The sequence below is a fragment of the Nerophis ophidion genome, linkage group LG28, assembly GCF_033978795.1.
Source record: "Nerophis ophidion isolate RoL-2023_Sa linkage group LG28, RoL_Noph_v1.0, whole genome shotgun sequence".
In the NCBI taxonomy this organism is placed as follows: Eukaryota; Metazoa; Chordata; class Actinopteri; order Syngnathiformes; family Syngnathidae; genus Nerophis; species Nerophis ophidion.
Window position 1 is genome coordinate 23,288,975 of NC_084638.1, and position 26,861 is coordinate 23,315,835.

At 40.5% G+C, this 26,861-nt stretch overlaps 1 protein-coding gene across 4 annotated transcripts in view; it reads right to left on the bottom strand.

Annotated features, from left to right (window-relative positions):
* Window positions 1-26,861, bottom strand: part of agla (amylo-alpha-1, 6-glucosidase, 4-alpha-glucanotransferase a) — a 145,174-nt gene that overhangs the window by 25,617 nt on the left and 92,696 nt on the right. For all 4 annotated transcript variants that reach the window (XM_061890480.1, XM_061890481.1, XM_061890482.1 and 1 more), the window contains 8 exons: window positions 24,240-24,374; window positions 20,783-20,913; window positions 13,924-14,060; window positions 11,752-11,885; window positions 11,498-11,673; window positions 2,486-2,588; window positions 2,268-2,391; window positions 19-120 (listed from right to left, as the gene is read on the bottom strand). In XM_061890480.1, coding sequence (XP_061746464.1) covers window positions 19-120; window positions 2,268-2,391; window positions 2,486-2,588; window positions 11,498-11,673; window positions 11,752-11,885; window positions 13,924-14,060; window positions 20,783-20,913; window positions 24,240-24,374 — 1,042 coding nt within the window. The remainder of the gene's footprint in view (window positions 1-18; window positions 121-2,267; window positions 2,392-2,485; window positions 2,589-11,497; window positions 11,674-11,751; window positions 11,886-13,923; window positions 14,061-20,782; window positions 20,914-24,239; window positions 24,375-26,861) is intronic.

Below are 26,861 nucleotides of genomic sequence, written 5' to 3' on the forward strand. Positions count from 1 at the left end.
GCAGGAAGGATGCGGTACCACTTCTCCCGGTTTACAGGGCTCGCTGTCGTCAGTCGGGTACATGCGCGTGACTGGACACTGGAGAATGCGTTGTCCTTCGGGAACGTGGTTCACGTAATCCTGAATAGAAGCAAAAGGCCAATATCGTAAAAATTAAAGGGGAACATTATCACCAGACCTATGCAAGCGTCAATATATACCTTGATGTTGCAGAAAAAAGACCATATATTTTCTTAACCAATTTCCGAACTCTAAATGGGTGAATTTTGGCGGATTAAACGCCTTCCTGTTTATCGCTCTATGGCGATGACGTCAGAACGTGACGTCACAGAGGTAACACACCCGCCATTTTCGTTTTCACACTACAAACACTGGGTCTCAGCTCTGTTATTTTCCGTTTTTTCGAATATTTTTTGGAACCTTGGAGACATCATGCCTCGTCGGTGTGTTGTCGGAGGGTGTAACAACACTAACAGGGAGGGATTCAAGTTGCACCACTGGCCCAAAGATGCCAAAGTGTCTGCCGCCAGACCCCCATTGAATGTGCCGGAGTGTCTCCACATTTTACCGGCGGTGCTAAGGCAGACATGGCACAGAGATGTATGGATAACCTGCAGATGCATTTGCAACGATAAATTCATTGAAATCACAAAGGTGAGTTTTGTTGATGTCGTTGACTTATGTGCTAATCAGACAGATTTGGTCGCGGCGTGACTGCCAGCTAATCGATGCTAACATGCTACGCTAATCGATGCTAACATGCTATTTACCGGTGATGACAGACATGGCACAGAGATGTATGGATAACATGCAGATGCATTTGCAACAATAAAGTCAACAAAATCACAAAGGTGAGTTTTGTTGATGTTGACTGCCAGCTAATCGATGCTAATATGCTACGCTAATCGATGCTAATATGCTATGCTAATCAATGCTAACATGCTATTTACCGGCGGTGCTAAAGCAGACATGGCACAGAGATGTATGGATAACCTGCAGATGCTTTTGCAACGATAAAGTCAACGAAATCACAAAGGTGAGTTTTGTTGATGTTGACTGCCAGCTAATCGATGCTAACATCTTATTTACTGGCGGTGCTAAAGCAAACATGGCACAGAGATGTATGGATAACCTTCAGATGCATTTGCAACGATAAATTCATCGAAATCATAAAGGTGAGTTTTGTTGATGTCGTTGACTTATGTGCTAATCATACATATTTGGTCGCGCCGTGACTGCCAGCTAATCGATGCTAACATGCTACGCTAATCGATGCTAACATGCTATTTACCGGCGATGACAGACATGGCACAGAGATATATGGATAACATGCAGATGCATTTGCAACAATAAAGTCAACAAAATAACAAAAGTGAGTTTTGTTGATGTGGACTGCCAGCTAATCGATGCTAATATGCTACGCTAATCGATGCTAATATGCTACGCTAATCGATGCTAACATGCTATTTACCGGCGGTGCTAAAGCAGACATGGCACAGACATGTATGGATAACCTGCGGATGCTTTTGCAACGATAAAGTCAACGAAATTACAAAGGTGAGTTTTGTTGATGTTGACTGCCAGCTAATCGATGCTAACATGCTGTTTACCGGCGGTGCTAAAGCAGACATGGCACAGAGATGTATGGATAACCTGCAGATGCATTTGCAACTATATTACGTTTCCTTCCACCCACATTTAATGCGAAAAAAACACTTACCAATCGACGGATTTAAGTTGCTCCAGTGTCACAAAATGCGAAAGTCCTGATCGTTTGGTCCGCACATTTTACCGGCGATGCTAACGCAGCTATTTGGCCATGCTATGGCTATGAATAGCGTCAATAGCTATTCACTCAATAGCTTCAGTTTCTTCTTCATAACTTTCATACTCCAACCATCTGTTTCAATACATGCGTAATCTGTTGAATCGCTTAAGCCGCTGAAATCCGAGTCTGAATCCGAGCTAATGTCGCTATATCTTGCTGTGGTATCTGCCATTGTTTGTTTACATTGGCAGCACTGTATGACGTCACAGGGAAATGAATAGTGGCATCACAAATAGCGAAAATCAAGCACTTTAAATCTTTTTTTAGGGATAGTCCGGGACTGGTAAAATTTTGAAAAAAAATTCATAAAATACAAGAAGCCACTGGGAACTGATTTTTATTGTTTTTAACCCTTTTGAAAATGTTCCCCTTTAAATGTATGTTTGATAAGGTCATTGTACTGGTTTCCCCCCCCAAAAAACAGCAGTTTTTCTCCTACCTGGAGGCACTGCAGCCACCACCACACAGCATCACGGCAGTTGTATCTGGCACAGCGGCCTTCGCCTAAAAGGTTTGGAATCAAACCGTGACGTAACGTCCCTGCGAAGGCCAAAATGATGTTCCTAAGGGACGGTAAGAGAAGAATGGCTTTTTTATGCTGTTGAAAAACTGTATTCGCTCAGAAAATCAATCAATCACCGCCACTACGACGCTTACCGGGCTTCCGTGTCTCTCCCAGTGAGCAGCATCAGTCCTCGGAGAGAAATGAAAGTGTCTCTGCCCCAGCAGCGGAAGATTCCCGTGGAGAAATGAGGGAGACCTGAGACATTAGAAGGGAATCAGCAGTTCTCTTAAGCAATAAAGGTAGATCGTTTTTAAATTAAAGTATTGACCCGAATATAAGAGGGAAAAGTTTTCAGTAGCAGTGAAATCACTGTCAGACGCTAAAATGATTGCTAAATAAAAAAGAGAGTTATAAGTTTGAGGGAGTGTTGAGTCCTGAAGGAATGTTGGCTAAGGCTTGATCGTATGTGATAATTATTATGAGATATGTTTTCCCTAAAAGTCTTATCAGTTTATATCAAGGGTGTCAAACTCAAATACAGAGTGGGCCAAAATTTTAAACGGAACAAAACCGCGGGCCAAGGTTGAACAAATGAACCTTTTAATAGGGACCCAAACAAGTTTTGCATTAAATATTGAACAAGCAAGGCTTATATAACTTTAGTGATATGCAAAATCCAGTTTCAAATAATAATAATATTAATTAAAAAAATATCAATGGCATATCAAATAAAATTTAAATAAAAATGTTATGCCTTTTTTCCTATTTGCAATCTTCTGAGGTAAATATAAAAAAAATTCCACAGGCTAATGAGAAATTTGAAAATAAAATAAGAATGAATGAACCAAACATTCAAGCCTTGAAGTAGCAAGAGAAAATGCATGAATAAAACGTTAATTATTGGTCAGTTTGCTGGAAGTTTCCCAGAAGAGTTAGTGCTGCAAGGGTTCTGGGTATTTGTTCTGTTGTGTTACGGTGTGGATGTTCACCCGAAATGTGTTTGTCATTCTTGTTTGGTGTGGGTTCACAGTGTGGCGCATATTTGTAACAGTGCTAAAGTTGTTTATACGGCCACCCTCAGTGTGACCTGTATGGCTGTTGACCAAGTATGCCTTGCATTCACTTGTGCGTGTGTGTGTGTGTGTGTGTGTGTGTGTGTGTGTGTAAAAGCTACAAATATTATGTGACACGCTGCTAATATGGAGGAAAAGCGGACGTGACGACAGGTTGTAGAGAACGCTAAAGGCAGTGCCTTAAATGCACGCCCCCAATATAGTTGTCCAGGTGGAAATCGGTAGAAATTCGGGAGAATGGTTGCCCCGGGAGATTTTCGGGAGGGGCACTGAACTTCGGGAGTCTACCGGGAAAATTAGGAGGGTTGGCAAGTATGAGTATTAGCGGTGAATGTGGTGTTACAGCGGCACCGACGCTGTATAACACCGGCGGGCCACCGCTAAATGCTAAATTGATATTGCCTCAAGGGCCAAATTAAATTACATGGCGGGCCAGATTTGGCCCGCGGGCCAGAGTTTGACACCCACGGTTTATATGAATCGCAATGGTGGCAAAAAGGATGCCTTAATGGTGGAGAGCAGCCTTGGAGGTCATTTCATAGATGACATCGCCATAATCAAACGGGGAGTTTGGTGGTCATCTTCATCGGAGCATGTTTGGCAAAACCTGTGCTTTACGTGGCTCAGGAACCCCAATCTGGCCCTAAGTTTGGCCTGCAGGGTATGATGCGAGTCCTGAGGGAAAGAGAGCGGTCCAAGCAGAGACCCGAGTTGTGTCCAGGAGGCTGCAATACCTTTGACTACACATAATTTATGTAGATGGAGAATAAGTGTGGGCACAATATGGAACCTTGGGGCACACCTCGGGAAAGATTAAGCGTATTCGACACAACATTTTCAGACTTCACTGGTTGTATGCGTTATTGGGATAGCTGATAGTTAATGCGCCACTTGTAAAAGTCAATACTAGAGAGTATTTAAAAGTGTTGCTGTTCCTCACGGTTACATTTTTCCAAGCAAAACATACAACAAGAACATCAATAGCGAGCTTATGTAACCATTAGTGGTTTAACAGAACACATTTAGTTGACAATTGTCCATATTCTGCACAATTACAAAGTTATAGTACCGAATGTTTGAACAGTCCAATAGAAGCGACAAACAATTTGCAGCCATGCTGTTGTTATGATAGAACATGGGAGTTAAACTCTGGCCCGTGGGCCAAATTTGGCCCACCGTGTAATTTAATTTGGCCCTTGAGGCAATATCAATTTAGCATTAGAGCTGGCCCGCCGGTGTTATACAGCGTCAATGCCGCTGTAACACCGCATTCACCGCTAATACTCATACTTGCCAACCCTCCTAATTTTCCCGGTAGACTCCCGAAGGTCAGTGCCCCTCCCGAAAATCTCCCGGGACAACCATTTTCCCGAATATCTACCGATTTCCACCTGGACAACTATATTGGGGGCATGCATTTAAGGCACTGCCTTTAGCGTTCTCTACAACCTGTCGTCACGTCCGCTTTTTCTCCATACTAACAGCGTGTCACATAATATTTGTTGTGGCTTTTACACACACACACACACACACACACGCACACACACACACACACACACACACACACACACACACACACACACACGCACACGCACACGCACACGCACAAGTGAATGTAAGGCATACTTGGTCAACAGCCATACAGGTCACACTGAGGGTGGCTGTATAAACAACTTTAGCACTGTTACAAATATGCGCCACACTGTGAACCCACACCAAACAAGAATGACAAACACATTCTTGTAACACAACAGAACAAATACCCAGAACCCCATGCAGCACTAACTCTTCTGGGAAACTTCCAGCAAACTGACCAATAATTAACGTTTTATTCATGCATTTTCTCTTGCTACTTCAAGGCTTGAATGTTTCGTTCATTCATTATTGTTATTTTATTTTCAAATGTATTATTAGCCTGTGGAAAAATGTGATATTTACCTCAGAAGAATGCAAATAGAAAAAAAGGCATACAATTTTTATTTAAATTTTATTTGATACGCCATTGATTTTTTTTAATTGTTATTATTATTATTTGAAACTGGATTTTGCATGTCACTAAAGTTATAAAAGCCTTGCTTGTTCAATATTTATTGCAAAACTTGTTTGGGTCCCTATTAAAAGGTTAATTTGTTCAACCTTGGCCCGCGGCTTTGTTCCGTTTAAAATTTTGGCCCACTCTGTATTTGAGTTTGACACCCCTGTGATAGAATGTACATTCAATGACAGCTAACGCTAGCGATCCAATCCGCCGTCAGTAGCTAACAACACCAAACGCTAATGCGCTTGCATGTGTTGCGTACGCATGTCATTTCGTCATTATGTGAGAAGGTGAGATAGACTGTTTTAAACACCTTAGAACGTACGTGTAAATGTTGCAAACAGCCCCTTTAAGAGGATGTTGATTTCAGTAACGATCCCTCCTATCAGTTTCGTGGAAAATACAAGTCTAAGAACCACGGGCCCATGTACATTTTGAAGAATTAGTTCCTGGGTGTGCCATCTCTCTTCCACTCTGTCTCATCATATGTATGCAAAGATTTATTCGAAGATTGCTACTTTTATCACCAGTCTGACGAATTTAGTAACGTAAGTCCTTCTGTGTCAACTTGTCTCAGTTGGCATCTCCCCAGTTCACTTGTGTGCCTCAGGAAGAAAAGCTCTCACTTGCTAAGACGTTCTTTGTTGCCACCAACTGGCTTTAAGTATTCATCTCAAGACCTCAAAGACATGCCTTTTCCATTTTTTCCTACAAAAACATTCTTTTATTCGAGTCAATACGGTATTTGATCTGTTCTTTGGGAATAGCTTAACAAGTGGAACCTCGATCAACAAACTCAATCAGCTTTTCTACATAGTTCGCCAACCGGCGCGTTTGTATAGTGAAGCAGAATTCTCCATACAAATCAACGTAAACACGAATCATTGGTTCTACCCTCAACAAAATTCCCCATTTTAGTAAAAAATTGCATACTTTGAAGACACTGTAATGTGTGTGTGTGTGTGTGTATATATATATATATATATATATATATATGTATATATATATATATATATACACACACACACATACATACATACACATATATATATATCTATATATTAGAGATGCACGGTTTGCGGTCTCATCCGCGGATAAACCGCGGGTCGGGCGGGTGACATGACGAAAAAATTTATTTTAATTAGATTCGGGCGGGTGGCGGTTGATTCATCCGGAAATATTTGATATACATGGTTCTGGGATCGGTATCTTTTGCCATTCAAAGAGCCATTTAAGACCCGTGTCACAAAGCGAAGAAGTCAATAGGAGACGCTATTATTCTCTAGAATGACTGCCGGCAGTCACCCAGATAATAAGTATTAGGGCGTGCTATGAAGTCATTGACTTTGTCGCCCTCCACAGCATGTACGATCTGCTTGTCAGTCCAGCAACATGTTGTGTGTGGCTTCCGTGGCGACACGCACACGACTGCAAGGCATACTGGGTGACACAGAGTACACTAATGGTTGTGAAATAAACAATTTTAACACTCTTAGTAATATGCGCCACGCTGTGAAGCCACACCAAACAAGATTGACAAACACATTTCGGGAGGACATCCTCCAAGTAACACAACATAAACGCAACACAACAAATACCCAGAATCCTTTGTATCCATTACACTTCCTGACTATTTTATACACCCCACTAGCAGCAAACCCCGCCACCCCCCACAACCCCACCCCGTGCGTCGGTAAGGTGGGCGGGGTTGGGGGCGCGGGGGTGTAAAATATAATCAGTAAGTGTCACGGATACAAAGGATTATGGGTATTTGTTGTGTTGCATTTATGTTGTGTTACTGTGAGGATGTTCTCCCGAAATGTGTTTGTCAATCTTGTTGGGTGTGGCTTCACAGCGTGGCACATATTAGTAAGTGTTAAAGTTGTTTATATCACAACCATCAGTGTACTCTGTGTCACCCAGTATGCCTTTCAATTTTGTACGTGTGATTGCAGAAGCTGCACACAACATGATGCCAGACTAACAATCGGTGTGTACATGTTGTTGAAGGTGTCAAAGGCAACGGCTTCACAGCACGCCCATATTCTTGTCATCAGGATGAACGCCAATTGGATAATCGCGAGAACGTTAGCGGTACCAATTGTCTCCGTTACTCTGTGAAACGGGTTTAGACAAGCTCTGTGAGTGGTAAAGGTGGCCAACCTCTGACGTATTTCAGCGAGCGGGCGGGCGGATGCGTTTCTGAAAAAATGTTGGTTCGGGTGGACGGCGGGTGGATGACGACTTTGGTGACGCGGTTGCGGATGATATAATTGCCTATCCGCGCATCTATACTATATATACATACATGTGTATGTATGCATATATGTATACATACATACATATGTATGCATATGTGAATACATTTATATACGTACATACATGTATATACAGTACAGGCCAAAAGTTTGGACACACCTTCTCATTCGATGGTGTTTTCTTTATTGTCAAGACTATTTACATTGTAGATTGTCACTGAAGCCATCAGAACTATGAATGAACACATGTGGAGTTATGTACTTAACAAAAAAAACTGAAATAACTGAAAACATGTTTTAAATTTTAGTTTATTCAAAATAGCCACCCTTTGCTCTGATTATTGCTTTGCACAGTCTTTGCATTCTCTTGATGAGTTTCAAGAGGTAGTCACCTGAAATGGTTTTCAATCACAGCTGTCATAGTTTTGATGCCTTCAGTGACAATCTACAATGTAAATTTTAGTCAGGAAAATAAAGAAAACGTATTGAAATGAGAGGTTATGTCCAAACTTTTAGCCTGCACTGTATGTATATGTGTACCTATATGTATACATATATATAAAGACATACACATTTTAATTTCCCCTCTTGGATTAATAAAGTATTTCTGATTCTGATTAAACATAAAAAGGGGGTAATTGCTCAACAATCTCTTTTTTATCGAACTAAAATATTACAGCAAGCTTAAATGTCAACACTGAACACGCACACAAACCCACAAGTCTTGTTGATACGCTCAAAAACTAAAAAAAAGAAAAAATATTACCAAACTTTGTGTTTTGGTAATATTTGCGCTAGTGTTTCTGAATATAAACTACCAGTGGATTTTATAGACATATTATATCTGTATATATCATATACTGCACACATGATAAGCATATAAATGATAAATGGGTTGTACTTGTATAGCGCTTTTCTACCTTCAAGGTACTCAAAGCGCTTTGACATTACTTCCACATTTACCCATTCACACACACATTCACACACTGATGGAGGGAGCTGCCATGCAAGGCGCCAACCAGCACCCATCAGGAGCAAGGGTGAAGTGTCTTGCTCAGGACACAACGGACGTGACGAAGTTGGTACTAGGTGGGATTTGAACCAGGGACCCTCGGGTTGCACACGGCCACTCTTCCACTGCGCCACGCCGTCCCTTATATATTGTATATATTCGCAGATATGTTATATTTTACATTGCTATACCTAGTCTATTTATACCTGCATTGTCCTTTCCATCCTTACACTTTCCATCATTGTAACTAAGCTACTGTGTTGAACAATTTCCCTTGTGGATCATTAAAGTTTGTCTAGGTCTAAGTCTAATTTACGTAGTCGTCGCTAGCGTTAGAACAAACGGACATTGTGAGGCAATCCTTCATCAACTTGTGTCTCGGTAGTGCCTTCTCCTTCACTGCAATAAAGGTCCGCTTTGGCATATTTTTCGGTCTCATCACAATGAAAAGCTTGCCAAGGAAAAAAAATCCCCCTTCCCTGACAAAATCCTCAAAGTGAAGGTGAGGCAAGCCCGCAGGCTAACTACATAGCTAAAACGCCAGCTCAGTGGTTGTCCAGCAAACGAAGCGATACGGTAAGACTGTGAGAGTTTGGACACATTTAAAGCGTTTCTGATCACACAAAGCGAGCTCTAAGACCGGCTGATACGGCTCTGATCGGCACAAGCTGCGACAATTGTGGAAGTAAACTCGTCAAAAGCGACGCTAGCTTCAAAGCTCTTAAAAATAGCTGAGCCGATGTGTCTGGGATGTAAACCGTATGTGACATAGGGGGCTGAAGTTACAGGAAGTGATAGCAGCAGCACATAAAATGAACGGGAGAATAAAAAAATTTAAAATGTTTACGCCGAGACATTGTATGCACACAGAGGTGCAATTGGCGCTATGTAAACGTTCGCAAAAAACAAAGGACGCGAGTCGAGGCGCTCGTGAATCGAGGCTCCACTGTAGACAATAACGTTGTGTTTGTTGGCGACCTGAATGAATGAATGAATGGTTTATTTTGAGCCATGCAAACAAAACAAGAGAATGACATAAAATACAAAAGAAATATATAAATACCTTATTTTTACACCTACATTGAAAACATTACATGTGACTAATCTTTTGTAGATGTCAAGATTGGCTCAAAAGGGAGTGGGAAGAAGTAAACTTATTAGGTCCCACCCCTATACATATACAATATATATTTACAATATATAATACAATAATGTATATAATATAATTCAGTTCAGTGGTTGCTGCATAGATGCTATATATTATCTATATATAATACATTTAAATTCACACACACTTACATATATACATATGTACACACATATACACACACGCACACACACACATATACAATTTATATATATATATATATATATATATATATATATATATATATATATATATATATATATATATATATATATATATATATATTAGGGCTGGGCAACGATTAAAAATTTCAATCGAAGTTAATCGCACTATTTCTCCGATTAATCGCGATTAACTGCATTGTATACGCTAAGCCCAATAATGAATTCAAAAGTAGTGTGTAGTGCACCTTTATTGGAATATTCTCCCACATGAACAAAAGCGCCAAAACATTTGTTGTGCAAACACAATTTAAATCAGTCCTTGTTAAACAGTAGCAGTTAAATAGCATATTTTATGAAAATCAACTCAAAAAATGTAAATACAAACATTTAAGCTTATTGCCACTGCCAGGGTATTTAAGTTATCCTGTTTGTTATGGAAAATAAATATAATCTACATACAAATCTCTGACCCACAATCATAACATCTGAACAGGCAATTTCTGGGGTAACAGCAGAAACATTTTTTTATCAGGGATCTTATGTTTAAAACAACCTATATTATAGGTAGTGGGCTGTTTTAGGGAATTTTTGATCAAATTATCCGTGGTAGCAATATTAATAATGTTGTGTTTATTATGCGTAGTGCACTTAAAATAATTATGACCATATCTAGGAATTGATATGATGGGAATTTTCCGATTGTTTGCTTGGTGCTTTGATAAACTGAACGCATATATATGGGACTATATTGTGATGTTATGAGCCAGGGAAAAAAAGAACTACCCTACCCAGCATGCAACAGGAGTGACGAGCATGCGTGGTAGCCCGGTAAAGGTTGTGTGTCGCCATGACGGCATCTTGTATGTTGTGATATGCACGCTCTGAAAGTAAACGTTAAGAACTCAGCCAACACTCTTCGTCTGCATTATTCATAAATAGACAGACAACACATATACTCCGCTGCTTCACAGGCCGCTGGATGTAGCCGGCAAAGTATTCCCATGCTAGCTAGCCGGTCTAGCAAGCACGGGTCATTCAGTCCAAAACGGCCCGATCTATCCACATCCAGAATTGTCTGGCGGTCGTAAGTGATCCCGGAGTGACCACGCTGTAAGCCAGCCAGGATATTTGCAGAATTGTCCGGTATTTTTGCCAAATGTTCCATCTTTACCAAGAGCCCCTCGATGCCAAAGCCCATCCGGGCGACGCCTTCTTGTTAAGAAAAGGCGTTAACAAAATAAAAGCATGTAAACAACATACGCAAATGTGCGATAAAATAATTGTCGGCGTTAATAGATTGATGAGTTAACTCGTAATTAACGCATTAATTTGCCCACCCATAATATATATATATATATATATATATATATATATATATATATATATATATATATACACATATATATATATACATACATATACATATACATATACATATATATATACATACACATACACACATAATCACATACCTGCAGCCAGGGTGACACAGCATTGCTCCTTCTGGCCTGTGATCGGGTTGACGCGATACGGAACATTCTCGATGTCCACCGAAAGAGGGGGGAGTGCGGGGAAGCGTCCGACCCCGCACATCTGAAGGGAGCCCAGACCCAGGTGTCGCACAAAGCTGGAGCCGCTCTGAATGAAACTGTCAACAAAACGACGGTTTAACGTTGTCAGACTTCAGTGCCAATGGCGGCGTAAACCAGGCATGACCAACATCTACCTTGGCATGAGTTTGTAGGTTGCATCCAGGGCGGTGGTGAAGGTGGATACGAGGATGGCGTCAAAGTAGGAGGGAATGAGATAGCGTGGGATGTGTTTCAGGTAAGCAAACATGGCAGCCAGCCACTGGCCGACCTGCAGACATGACAAGGAAATGAATGTCAGTCTTTCGATTGAAGTGAATTAATTGACTCATATTATGTTCAACATATGGTGAATGTTTATATCCAACTTGGAGAAAGCCAACCACCAGGTTTGAGTAAATAATGGTTGAGAAAGATCCTTAGATGGACTGGAATGCAAAAGTTATTGCTCTATCCTGGCAGAGATTCGATGTTTATATTAAAGGGGAACATTATCACAATTTCAAAAGGGTTAAAAACAATAAAAATCAGTTCCCAGTGGCATGTTGTATTTTTTTTCAAAATTTTACCGGTGTACGAATATCCCTAAAAAAAGCTTTAAAGTGCTTGATTTTCGCTATTTGCGATGCCACTATCCATTTCCCTGTGACGTCATACAGTGCTGCCAATGTAAACAATAACTGGCGAATAGCACAGCAAGATATAGCGACATTAGCTCGGATTCAGAATCGGATTTCAGCGGCTTAAGCGATTCAACAGATTAAGCATGTATTGAAGCTGATGGTTGGAGTATGAAAGTATTGAAGAAGAAACTGAAGCTATTGAGCGAATAGCTATTGACGCTATTCATAGCCATAGCATGGCCGAATAGCTGCGTTAGCATCGCTGGTAAAATGTGCGGACCAAACGATCAGGACTTTCGCATCTTGTGACACTGGAGCAACTTAAATCCGTCGATTGGTAAGTGTTTTTTTCGCATTAAATGTGGGTGGAAGGAAACGTAATATAATTGCAAATGCATCTGCAGGTTATCCATACATCTCTGTGCCATGTCTGCTTTAGCACCGCCGGTAAATAGCATGTTAGCATCGATTAGCGTAGCATGTTAGCATCGATTAGCTGGCAGTCAACATCAACAAAACTCACCTTTGTGATTAATGTGACTTTATCGTTACAAATGTATCTGCAGGTTATCCATACATCTCTGTGCCATGTCTGCTTCAGCACCGCCGGTAAATAGCATGTTAGCGTCGATTAGCGTAGCATGTTAGCATCGATTAGCTGGCAGTCACGCCGCAACCAAATATGTCTGATTAGCACATAAGTCAACATCAACAAAACTCCCCTTTGTGATTTCGTTGACTTTATAGTTGCAAATGCATCTGTAGGTTATCCATACATCTCTGTGCCATGTCTGTCATCGCCAGTAAAATGTGGAGACACTTTGGTACATTCAATGGGGGTCTGGTGGAAGATTTCTTGCCAGTGGTGCAACTTGAATCCCTCCCTGTTAGTGTTGTTACACCCTCCGACAACACACCGGCGAGGCATGATGTCTCCAAGGTTCCAAAAAATAGTCGAAAAAACGGAAAATAACAAAGTTGAGACCCAATGTTTACAATGGGTTGAAAATTAAAATGGCGGCTGTGTTATCTCGGCGACGTCACGTTCTGACGTCATCCCCTCCAGAGCGATAAACAGAAAGGCGTTTAATTCGCCAAAATACACCCATTTAGATTTGGGGAAATCGGTTAAAAAATTATAGGGTCTTATTTCTGGACCATCAAGGTATATATTGACGCTTACATAAGTCTGGTGATAATGTTCCCCTTTAAACGTCAGACCTACAAGTTATGGTATTCATCTGTTGTTTTCCAGTCACTACACACAAACACCTCCTTACACGGTCAGGTTGTGCTGTTTTGACTTATCACACACCCAGACAGAGTAAGAAGGAATATAAAACTGATGGTTTGGCTTCTCCAGGACAGGAGTCCTTCATATTTGACCTGACATCGTCCTAGGAACTGCAGTCCTGTGTAACGACGCTTGCTTGTAATAAAGCAACTTTTGGTTCAGTACAGCGTCTTCGTCGACTCTCTTGATCCAGCTGCACAGCCGCGTTGCTCCAAAAATATTTTTTGGTCATCATAATAGTGTTTTTTTCTTCTTCAGACACACAACAATAGATTTGGTGGCAGGACCCAATTCTGAACTAGGCCATTTTATTTTGAAGGTTGGATGGGAAAATCTTTACTGATGTTGACTTTACAGCATCTCTGTCTCTCTCTATTCAGTTGTTACTTCACCTGTGCCAGAGGTCCTTCCCGCCGTGTGAGTCTGTTGGAGACATAGTCGATCATCCAGTCCCCCTGTCTCAGGTTTGCACAAACAGGATGGCCCAGGTCATTGTTAGCACGGATATCAGCGAGCACAGACATCAGTCCTGCAGAGCACAGGGTTTACAATCAGGGACACATGTTCACTCTGCAGGAAACAACTCAAAACATTTTTGTTGTGCCGCAACCAAACAAATGTGAAAGGTTAAATAAAATCAAATATTTAAATGTCTAACAATCTATGTGAAACCTTTCAGTCCGGTTTCAGGGCAAATCCCTCTACGGAGACAGCCCTCGCAAAAATGACTAAAGATCTATTGCTACCGATGGATTCTGATGCGTCATCTATATTGCTGCTCCTCGATCTTAGCGCTGCTTTCGATACCGTCGATCATAATATTTTATTAGAACGTATCAAAACACGAATTGGTATGTCAGACTTAGCTCTGTCTTGGTTTAACTCTTATCTTACTGACAGGATGCAGTGCGTCTCCCATAACAATGTGACCTCGGACTATGTTAAAGTAACGTGTGGAGTTCCCCAGGGTTCGGTCCTTGGCCCTGCACTCTTCAGCATCTACATGCTGCCGCTAGGTGACATCATACGCAAATACGGTGTTAGCTTTCACTGTTATGCTGATGACACCCAACTCTACATGCCCCTAAAGCTGACCAACACGCCGGATTGTAGTCAGCTGGAGGCGTGTCTTAATGAAATTAAACAATGGATGTCCGCTAACTTTTTGCAACTCAACGCCAAAAAAATGGAAATGATGTTTACCGGTCCTGCTAGACACCGACCTGTATTTAATAATACAACTTTAACATTTGACAACCAAACAATTAAACAAGGCGACACGGTAAAGAATCTGGGTATTATCTTCGACCCAACTCTCTCCTTTGAGTCACACATTACAAGCGTCACTAAATCGGCTTTTTTTCATCTCCGTAATATCGCTAAAATTTGCTCCATTTTGTCCACTAACGACGCGGAGATCATTATCCATGCGTTTGTTACACCTCGTCTCGATTACTGTAACGTATTATTTTCGGGTCTCCCCATGTCTAGCATTAAAAGATTACAGTTGGTACAAAATGCGGCTGCTAGACTTTTGACAAGAACAAGAAAGTTTGATCACATTACGCCTGTACTGGCTCACCTGCACTGGCTTCCTGTGCACTTAAGATGTGACTTTAAGGTTTTACTACTTACGTATAAAATACTACACGGTCTAGCTCCAGCCTATCTTGCCGATTGTATTGTACCATATGTCCCGGCAAGAAATCTGCGTTCAAAGAACTCTGGCTTATTAGTGATTCCCAAAGCCCAAAAAAAGTCTGCGGGCTATAGAGCGTTTTCCGTTCGGGCTCCAGTACTCTGGAATGCCCTACCGGTAACAGTTCGAGATGCTAACTTAGTAGAAGCATTTAAATCTCACCGTAAAACTCATTTGTATACTCTAGCCTTTAAATAGAACCCCTTTGTAGACCAGTTGATCTGCCGTTTCTTTTCTTTTTCTCCTCTGTCCCACTCTCCCTTGTGGAGGGGGTCCGGTCCGATGGCCATGGATGAAGTACTGGCTGTCCATAGTCGGGACCCAGGATGGACCGCTCGCCTGTGTATCGGCTAGGGACATCTCTGCGATGCTGATCTGCCTCCGCTTGGGATGGTTTCCTGCCGGCTCCACTGTGAACGGAACTCTCGCTGCTGTTGTGGATCCGCTTTGGACTGGACTCTCGCGGCTGTGTTGGATCCATTATGGATTGAACTTTCACTGTATCATGTTAGACCCGCTCGACATCCATTGCTTTTGGTCCCCTGGGGGGGGGTTGCTCACATATGCGGTCCTCTCCAAGGTTTCTCAGTCATCATTGTCACCGACGTCCCACTGGGTGTGAGTTTTTCCTTGCCCTTATGTGGGCCTACCGAGGATGTCGTAGTGGTTTGTGCAGCCCTTTGAGACACTAGTGATTTAGGGCTATATAAATAATCATTGATTGATTGATTGAAATGTATATACCGTTAACACCCGACCACTACTTTTTTTCCTATGCTAATTCATGGATTTTTCTTCGCTGACAGCCGTAAAGCAAATAGATTTCCTTGAACACATGCAAAGCGCCATCTTTTGGATGAGTCCCTCACTGCAAGTGCTGCTGGGTGAACCTGTACAGTGGTTCCTGCTGTTTAAAGCTTTGAACCGGAAGCACAAGTGCGGTTTTGTTTTGTCTTGTAGCATTCCATGGCTTTTCTACAAATATGTATTCTTCATTCATCACTACAAGCAACATTTGTTAGTTTTACAATATAACTAAAACTAAAGCTTATATGCTACCACAATTCCGAGTGTCTGTGCTAACATTATAAACTTACAAGGGCATTATTTTTGTATCATTTCAGTTTCACAAATTCCTCAGGAAATTACCCGTGGAGTTATACAGTATTTCTTTCTGTTAAGTGTTTTGAACTGGAAGTAGAAGTGCCGTTCTATCTTCTAGTCGTCTATACGGATTCTTCATTCATCACTGTAAGCAACATTTGTAAGTTTTACAATATAACTAAAACAATTCCTACTTACTGAAGCGCCCACTTGAGTGATGTCTGTAGGAGTGTTTTCATGTATATTTGTACCTGCTATCGTAATGTAATGAAGCTAATGTTGTTAGCGTTAGCCGATATGCCAACACGTTTACGAGTGTCCATGTTACTGGCACCGTTTGGAAACAGTTAAGGCAGGGGTAGGGAACCTATGTCTCGCTAGCCAGATGCAGCTCTTTTGATGACTGCATCTGGCTCTCAGATAAATCTGAGCTGACGTTGCTTAACACGATAAGTAATGAATAATTCCACTTGTAATCACAGTGTTAAAAAAACGTTCAAAATATAAAACATGCTCATGCATTTGAATCCATCCATCCTTTTTCCTACCACACTTGTTCAAGAAGTTGCATTAAGGGTAAGAAGTAATTTATTTATTATTGGTTAGCGTAGGACTTGCCCTCCTGGGGGTTCTTCAGACCACCAAGCACCGACATGAGAGCCTGTTTCAGGGTTACAATATTGTTTTATTTTTCAATAAGTCTCTCAGTTGCTTCCCAGCAACTGTCTTTTTCTCTATCGTTCTCGCTCGCGTTCTGGCTCCAGCCCCAACCCCGTCTCTCCTCCTGGCTGCTACTTATAAATAGAGCAACAGGTGATTAGATAACAAGGCCCAGCTGGGCCATTTACGCAACTGTCGCTGATGTCGAGGCCGATCCTGGCAACACCCCGCTTCGCTGCAGGCCCACAGGCCACACCCCATCCACAGTGAGCTTCAGAATAACAATGTTATTACAAAGATACGAGACCTATTATACTCTAGAAATGTTGATCTTACTTAAAAATGCACACCTTTAGTTATTTTCAGTGTTAAAAAAATATTATATGGCTCTTAGAGAAATACATTTTAAAATATTTCGCTTCTTGGCTCCCTCATCCAAAAAGGTTCCCGACCCCTGAGTTAAGGTATGTAAATAATCGTTTACAAACAATTTCCATGAAAATAACAAATTTCACAATGGCTTATAGTCCAGTACGGCAAATATAATGTTGTTCTAAAATGTTGTGGCTGCAGTGAGCCATTTTTTAAAATTGTTTTAGTTTCACAAATCCCTCAGTAAATTCACCAAAACGTCACTGTGGAGTAATTGAGTCTGTTTAGCTGATTAAAGAGCAAGTTTCCGCAGCTAGTAGGTCAGTGACTAAGGGTTCTGTTTTGTCTGATCCGACGTTTTACTGCCGTTTGGAAACAGCTAAAGTATGTAAATAAACATTTCTGTGTAAATAACTCATTTCACAACGTTTATATCTGCGGCTTATATGAAAAATATTTGTCTCTTTTCAAATTTAGTGGGTGCAGCTTTTATACCGGTGAGCTGTATCGTCCGTAAAATACAGTACATACAATACATTATGAAACTTATTATATACTATTTATTTTCTAACCTTTAGGGCTTCCTTCAATATTAGATAAACACACCCCACTATGCAGATGACCCTCAGATCTACGTGTCACTGACGGCAGGTGAACGTGGACCTGTTGATTCACTTTGCCGCTGCATCATCGAACATAACTTTTCTTCACCGAAACTCAGACAAAACAGAAATCATTGTCTTTGGGCCACAAAAGCAAAGAGAAACTAGCATTAGTCACCTAATAACCAGGTTATAAATCTAGGGGTAATTCTGTACTTAGACTTGAACAGCCACATTAAGTCAATAACATCAGCAGCTTTTTACCAGCAGAAAATGTTACCAAAATAATTTCGAAATCAAACTTAAGAAGACCAACATAGAGCCTTTGTCTCCAGAAAGTTAGACTACCATAATGGCCTTTTCACTGGGCTCTGTATTCCAGAATGAGTCCTGACTAGAACCAGAGAAATACGACCATATTAGTCCAATGCTCGGGTCACTGCACTGGCTTCCTGTTCCTCAGAAAATAAACTTTAAGACAGCGCTGCTTGTGTGCAAGTCTTTTCATGGCCTTTTGCCAAAATACATCCCTGACATTTAGAACAATCTGAACCATCTCCAGCTCTAAGAACCTCAGGGAGTGGTCTCCTGCTGGTGTGCAGAGTCAGGACCAAACATGGTGAGGCTGCGTTTGAGATTTATGCTCCTAAAATCTGGAATACTCTTCCAGAATGAAACGTTGGCAATGTTGAAATCCAGCCTGAAAACACTTTGATTTATTTTTTTATGACAACTGAAAGTATTTTATCTACACTCTCTGATTTTGATTTTAATTTAATTATGATTGTTTTTATACTGACTTTATGTTCTGATTATAATTTGAATTATGGTTATTTTTATTTTTGCCTTTTTATAATTTCCTATAAAGCACCTTGAATTGCCTTGTGTACAAATTGCCTTGCTTAACAGGGAACATTATCACCAGACCTATGTAAGCGTCAATATATACCTTGATGTTGCAGAAAAAAGACCATGTATTTTTTTAACCGATTTCCGAACTCTAAATGGGTGAATTTTAGCAAATTAAACGCCTTTCTGTTTATCGGTCTTTTAGCGATGACGTCAGAACGTGACGTCACCGAGGTAACACACCCGCCATTTTCATTTTCACATTACAAACACCGGGTCTCAGTTCTGTTATTTTCCGTTTTTTCGACTATTTTTTGGAACCTTGGAGACATCATGCCTCGTCGGTGTGTTGTCGGAGGGTGTAACAACACTAACAGGGAGGGATTCAAGTTGCACCACTGGCAAGAAATCTGCCGCCAGACCCCCATTGAATGTGCCAGAGTGTCTTCACATTTGACCGGCGATGCTAAGACAGACATGACACAGAGATGTATGGATAACCTGCAGATGCATTTGCAACCATTAAGTCAACGAAATCACAAAGGTGAGTTTTGTTGATGTTGTTGACTTATGTGCTAATCAGACATATTTGGTCACGGCATGACTGCCAGCTAATCGATGCTAACATGCTACGCTAATCGATGCTAACATGCTATTTACACTAGCTGTATGTATATTTGAAACTAGATACCCACATTTAATGCGAGACAAACACTTACCAATCGACGGATTTAAGTTGCTCCAGTGTCACAAGATGCAAAAGTCCTGATCGTTTGGTCCGCACATTTTACCGGCGATGCTAATAAGGCAGCCATGCTATGGCCGAATAGCGTCAATAGCTATTCGCTCAATAGCTTCAATTTTGTTTTCGCTATCTGCCTCCATACTCCGACCATCTGTTTCAATACATGCGTAATCTGTTGAATCGCTTAAGCCGCTGAAATACGAGTCTGAATCCGAGCTAATGTCACTATATCTTGCTGTGGTATTTGACCTTTGTTTGTTTACATTGGCAGCACTGTATGACGTCACAGGGATTTGGCCAGTGTCTTCGCAGAGAGCCGAAAAAAAGGCACTTTAAAGCTTTATTTAGGGATATTCCGAGACCGGTAAAATTTTGAAAAAAAACTTCAAAAAATACAACAAGCCACTGGGAACTGATTTTTATTGTTTTTAACCCTTTTGAAATTGTGATAATGTTCCCCTTTAAAGATCCCAGGGACCCAAAAGGTTCACAGTCATTTAAGTATTAACATGAAGACATTAATTATTTTCCTTACTTTCAAATTCAGATATATCCACTAATCTAAAGTTTTTATTTTTCATAATATTTTATGCCCTTTTTTCGTCAAAAGAAACCCTTGGGCGGCATAGCTCGGTTGGTAGAGCGGCCGTGCCAGGAACTTGAGGGTTGCAGGTTCGATTCCCGCTTCCGCCATCCTAGTCACTGCCGTTGTGTCCTTGGGCAAGACACTTTACTCACCTGCTCCCAGTGCCACCCACACTGGTTTAAATGTAACTTAGATATTGGGTTTGACTATGTAAAGCGCTTTGAGTCACTAGAGAAAAGCGCTATATAAATATAATTCACTTCACTTAATATGCAGTCTTTCCCACAAAAAATGTTCAAAGTGGAATATTTGATGTGAGGTAATTGGAGCCCAAATAGGTCAATCGTTCATAACAACATTGATTTTGATTCATTATGAATTTTTAAGCAATGATAGTTTCCAAAAAAAAAAAAAAATTTTTTTTTACATTTAACGCTTAAATCTCTATCAGCTTCTATCCATCAATTATGAATTATTATTTTTTGATCAATGAGAGTGTTCGGCCTTTTAAATGTCTTCAGGGCAGCTTTGTGTTCTCCATGTCAACATTGCAACATTCTCTCTTTTATTCCACTTTTTTTGTAATATTATTTCTTTGGACACCCCATGACCCGCTACTGCTTGTACCACCGACCTTGGAGACCTGCGTATTTGAACGCCATCCATCCTGGGATGTCGTAACAGCCTCCGCCATCCTCTTGTTCCTCTGCGTCGCAACGGAAGAGCAGGACATTCATGTCTGCCAGCGACAGCTTGGACATCAACCTGTGCGAGAGAACGTCTTGTGATAATAAGCACGGGGAAATAAATAAGGGGGGGCGGAAAACCAGCATGATGAAGGTGCAGTTAAATAGTGCAGTTTGATCATCAGGTGTGTTTAATGTTCGCAGTTTCAATTGATTGGTCCGGAAAAATATTTATTTATGACATAAACTATGGTCCATGTGTGTCAGCGACATATTGTGATAAGTGGATGAGTTAAAGGGGTTATATTATGTTTTTTTCCCCTTTAAAGCCTTTCTACATGATGTGTAATGATCAAAATTTTGCAAAGATTATTTTTAGAGTCCATTTTCATGCCGCATTCTATATATATATATATATATATATATATATATATATATATATATATATATATATATATATATATATATATATATATATATATATATATATATTAGGGCTGGGCAACGATTAAAATTTTTAATCGAAGTTAATCGCACTATTTCTCCGATTAATCGCGATTAACTGCATTGTATAAGCAAAGCCCGATAATGAATTCAAAAGTAGTGTGTAGTGCACCTTTATTGGAATATTCTCCCACATGAACAAAAGCGCCAAAACATTTGTTGTGCAAACACAATTTAAATCAGTCCTTGTTAAACAGTAGCAGTTAAATAGCATATTTTATGAAAATCAACTCAAAAAATGTAAATACAAACATTTAAGCTTATTGCCACTGCCAGGGTATTTAAGTTATCCTGTTTGTTATGGAAAATAAATATAATCTACATACAAATCTCTGAGCCACAATCATAACATCTGAACAGGCAATTTCTGAGGTAACAGCAGAAACATTTTTTTTTATCAGGGATCTTATGTTTAAAAAACCTATATTATAGGTAGTGGGCTGTTTTAGGGAATTTTTGATCAAATTATCCGTGGTAGCAATATTAATAATGTTGTGTTTATTCTGCGTAGTGCACTTAAAATAATTATGACCATATCTAGGAATTGATATGTTGGGAATTTTCCGATTGTTTGCTTGGTGCTTTGATAAACTGAAGGCATCATATACATGGTACTATATTGTGATGTTATGAGCCAGGGAATAAAAGAACTACCCTACCCAGCATGCAACAGGAGTGAGGAGCATGTATAGGTTGTGTCGCCATGATGGCATCTTGTATGTTGTGATATGCACGCTCTGAAAGCAAACGTTAAGAACTCAGCCAACACTCCTGGTCTGCATTATTCATAAATAGACAGACAACACATATACTCCGCTGCTTCACAGGCCGCTGGATGTAGCCGGCAAAGTATTCCCATGCTAGCTAGCCGGTCTAGCAAGCACGCGTCATTCAGTCCAAAACGGCCCGATCTATCCACATTCAGAATTGTCTGGCGGTCGTAAGTGATCCCGGAGTGACCACGCTGTAAGCCAGCCATGAAATTTGCAGAATTGTCCGGTATTTTTGCCAAATGTTCCATCTTTACCAAGAGCCCCTTGACGCCGCGGGCGACGCCATCTTGTTAAGAAAAGGCGTTAACAAAATAAAAGCATGTAAACAACATACGCAAATGTGCGATAAAATAATTGTCGGCGTTAATAGATTGATGAGTTAACTCGTAATTAACGCATTAATTTGCCCACCCCTAATATATATTTATATATATATATGCAGTTGTGGTCAAACGTTTACATAACTCGTGAAGAACATAATGTCATGGCTTTCCAATCATTTGTAAAACTCTTATTTTTTTGTGATAGAGTGATTGGAGCACATACTTGTTGGTCACAAAAAACATTCATGAAGTTTGGTTCTTTTATGAATTTATTATGGGTCTACTGAAAATGTGAGCAAATCTGTTGGGTCAAAAGTATACAAACTTTTACATATCAATTTTGGTGATGTAGAAACGTTACAATCAAATCGAATTAACTTCATATGAGTGATTATGATTGACCGGACCTGTTAAATTCTCTGAGCCCATTTAAATAGGGCTGATGTGATGCAGTCATTAGACTCGGTTACACACCCAACAATGGGAAAGTCAAAGTAACTCAGCACAGATCTGAAAACAACGAATCAGTGACTTGAACAAGTCAGGAAAGTCACTTGGGGCCATTTCAAAGCAGTTCGTAAATATAAAGTGCATGGCACAGTTTTGTCATTGCCACGGTCAAGAAGAAAACACGAGCTATCACCTGCTGCCGAGAGAAAATTGGTCAGGATGATCAAAAGTCAACCAAGAACCACCAAAAAGCAGGTCTGCAATGAATTGTAAGCTGGAACGCAGGTGTCAGTGTCCACAGTCAAGCGTATTTTGCATCACCATGGACTGAGAGGCTACCATGTTAGAAGGAAGAACTTGCTCCAGAAGCGACACCTAAAGTTTGCCGCTGATCACATGGACAAAGATAAGTCCTTCTGGAGGAAAGTTCCGTGGTCAGATGAAACAAAAATTGAGCTGTTTGGCCGCAATACTCAGCAATATGTTTGGAGGAGAAAAGGCGAGGCCTTTAATCCCAGGAACACCAACCCTACCGTCAAGCATGGTGGTGGTAGTATTATGTTCTGGGCCTGTTTTGCTGCCAATGGAACTGGTGCTTTATAGAGAGTAAATGGGACAATGAAAAAGGAGGATTACCTCCAAATTCTTCAAGACAACCTAAAATCATCAGCCCGGAGGTTGGGTCTTGGGCGCAGTTGGGTGTTCCAACAGGACAATGACCCCTAAACACATGTTAAAAGTGGTAAAGGAATGGTTAAGTCAGGCTAGAAATAAGGTTTTAGAATGGCCTTCCCAAAGTTTTGACGTCAACCCCATTGGGAAGATGTGGACAATGCTGAAGAAACAAGTCCATGTCAGAAAACCAACAAATTTAGCTGAACTGCACTAATTTTGTCAAGAGGAGTGGTCAAAAATTCAACCAGAAGCTTGTGGATGGATACTTAAAGCACCTTATTGCAGTGAAACTTGCCAAGGGACATGTAAGCAAATATTAACATTGCTGTATGTATACTTTTGACCCAGCAGATTTGCTCACATTTTCAGTAGAACCATAATAAAATCATAAAATAACTAAACTTCATGAATGTTTTTTGTGACAAACAAGTATGTGCTCCAATCACTCTATCACAAAAAAATAGAGTTCTAGACATTATTGGAAACTCAAGACAGCCATGATATTATGTTCTTCACAAGTGTATGTAAACTTTTGACCACGAATGTATATTGATAAAATAACTAAAAGATAATGATAAAAACAACAAAGGATCAAATCAACATCTACAGATACATAAACAAGGGATAATAATAAAATGATGACAAATGACAAACAGACTCAAGTGCAAATGCGGACTCACTGTGCCAGAGGCATCTTCAGGACCTCTGGTGGGTTTTCATCGGCTATACTTCCTTTTCTGTACTTCAGGCTGAATTGGGACAGAATGTATCGGATTGCCCCAACCAATTTCTGGGCTTTGGGGTCCAGACTAACTCTGCGATGAAGAGAAAAGCGTGTTATGTTATACAAATACACAATCTAAGTGTAATGTTATACAAATACACAATCTAGAGCAGGGGTAGGGAACCTATGGCTCTAGAGCCAGATGTGGCTCTTTTAATGACTCTTAGCTGACATTGCTTAAAACGATAAGTAATGAATAATTCCGCTGGTAATTACAGTGTTAAAAATAATGTTTAAATTATAAAACATTGTCATGCATTTTAATCCAAACAATCCGTTTTCCATGGCACCTGTCCAAGATGTCGCATTAATTGTAAGAAGCATTACGTATTTCCTTGAATTGCCGCCGGGTATATAGTATGCGCCTGCCTAGAATTACTGCCGGGTCAAACTCTTTCGCAAAATAATTAGCGCATGCGAAGCATTACAGCCCGCTCAGGATTAACGCCGGGTCGAACTCCTTTCGCAAAATTTTTTTTTTTTATTAGCGCATGTCTAGAATTTCCGCCGGGTCAAACTCGTTTCGCAAAATAATTAGCATATGCGTAGAATTCCCGCCAGGTCAAACTCGTCACGTCACGTGTGACACTTCACCTGTCATCATTTTCAAAACGGAGGAGGCTGATTTCACTAATTTGAAAATGCATAAAGGGAAGAAGATATTAGATCATAATATTTTATTAGAACGTATCAAAACACGAATTGGTATGTCAGACTTAGCCCTGTCTTGGTTTAACTCTTATCTTACTGATAGGATGCAGTGCGTCTCCCATAACAATGTGACCTCGAACTACGTTAAGGTAACGTGTGGAGTTCCCCAGGGTTCTGTCCTTGGCCCTGCACTCTTCAGCATCTACATGCTGCCGCTAGGTGACATCATACGCAAATACGGTATTGGCTTTCACTGTTATGCTGATGACACCCAACTCTACATGCCCCTAAAGCTGACCAACACGCCGGATTGTAGTCAGCTGGAGGCGTGTCTTAATGAAATTAAACAATGAATGTCCGCTAACTTTTTGCAACTCGACGCCAAAAAACGGAAATGCTGATTATCGGTCCTGCTAGACACCGACCTCTATTTAATGATACAACTCTAACATTTGACAACCAAACAATTAAACAAGGCGACTCGGTAAAGAATCTGGGTGTTATCTTCGACCCAACTCTCTCCTTTGAGTCACACATTAAAAGCGTTACTAAGACGGCCTTCTTTCATCTCCGTAATATCGCTAAAATTCGCTCCATTCTGTCCACTAAAGACGCTGAGATCATTATCCATGCGTTTGTTACGCCTCGTCTCGATTACTGTAACGTACTATTTTCCGGTCTCCCCATGTCTAGCATTAAAAGATTACAGTTGGTACAAAATGCGGCTGCTAGACTTTTGACAAGAACAAGAAAGTTTGATCACATTACGCCTGTACTGGCTCACCTGCACTGGCTTCCTGTGCACTTAAGATGTGACTTTAAGGTTTTACTACTTACGTATAAAATACTACACGGTCTAGCTCCAGCCTATCTTGCCGATTGTATTGTACCATATGTCCCGGCAAGAAATCTGCCTTCAAAGGACTCCGGCTTATTAGTGATTCCCAAAGCCCAAAAAAAGTCTGTGGGCTATAGAGCGTTTTCATTTCGGGTTCCAGTACTCTGGAATGCCCTCCCGGTAAAAGTTCGAGATGCCACCTCAGTAGAAGCATTTAAGTCTCACCTTAAAACTCATTTATGTCACCGACGTCCCACTGGGTGTGAGTTTTCCTTGCCCTTATGTGGGCCTACCGAGGATGTCGTAGTGGTTTGTGCAGCCCTTTGAGACACTAGTGATTTAGGGCTATATAAGTAAACATTGATTGATTGATTGATTGAAGAAGATGAAGAGCTATTCAGTAAGATTTAAGGTCCAAGCTATTGAATATGCTAAAAATAACAGTAAGCAGCTATGTTTTATTAATATACCGTAGCTGCGTGTGTTAAATATGAGTCATTAAATGACTCCCGCCTCCTGGTGCTAGAGAGCGCTAGTGATCCTTCCTGCGACTACTTGGCTGCAGAAGAAGTGACAACAAGCAGCAAGAGTGAGCAGTGTGTGTTTATTTTTTCCTCTCGCTTGCACTTATAACATGGAGGATTACATATCTAAAATAAAACAGTTTTCTGAACTGGACTTTCAATCGAAGCAGAGACAGAGAGACTTTTAAAACTGAAGAAAGATAAGGAAGACTTCAATGAACAAGTTATTGATGCTTTTGATCAGAAGGAGCTGCGCATGGACTTCATTTATAAGTAAAGGTAAGACCATAATAACGTTTTTTTTAATTAAATGTGCTTTTCATGATAGTATCCTTACATCACACTCAAATATATAAGCGCAGGCCTAAATTTACCGCATGCCTTTTAAATTAATTAGCGCCCCGGCGGCAATTCATGGAAATGCGGTATATTTATTATTGTTTAACTTTAGAATAACAATGTTATTAAAAATAATAAGAAACTTATCATACTCTAAAAATGTTGG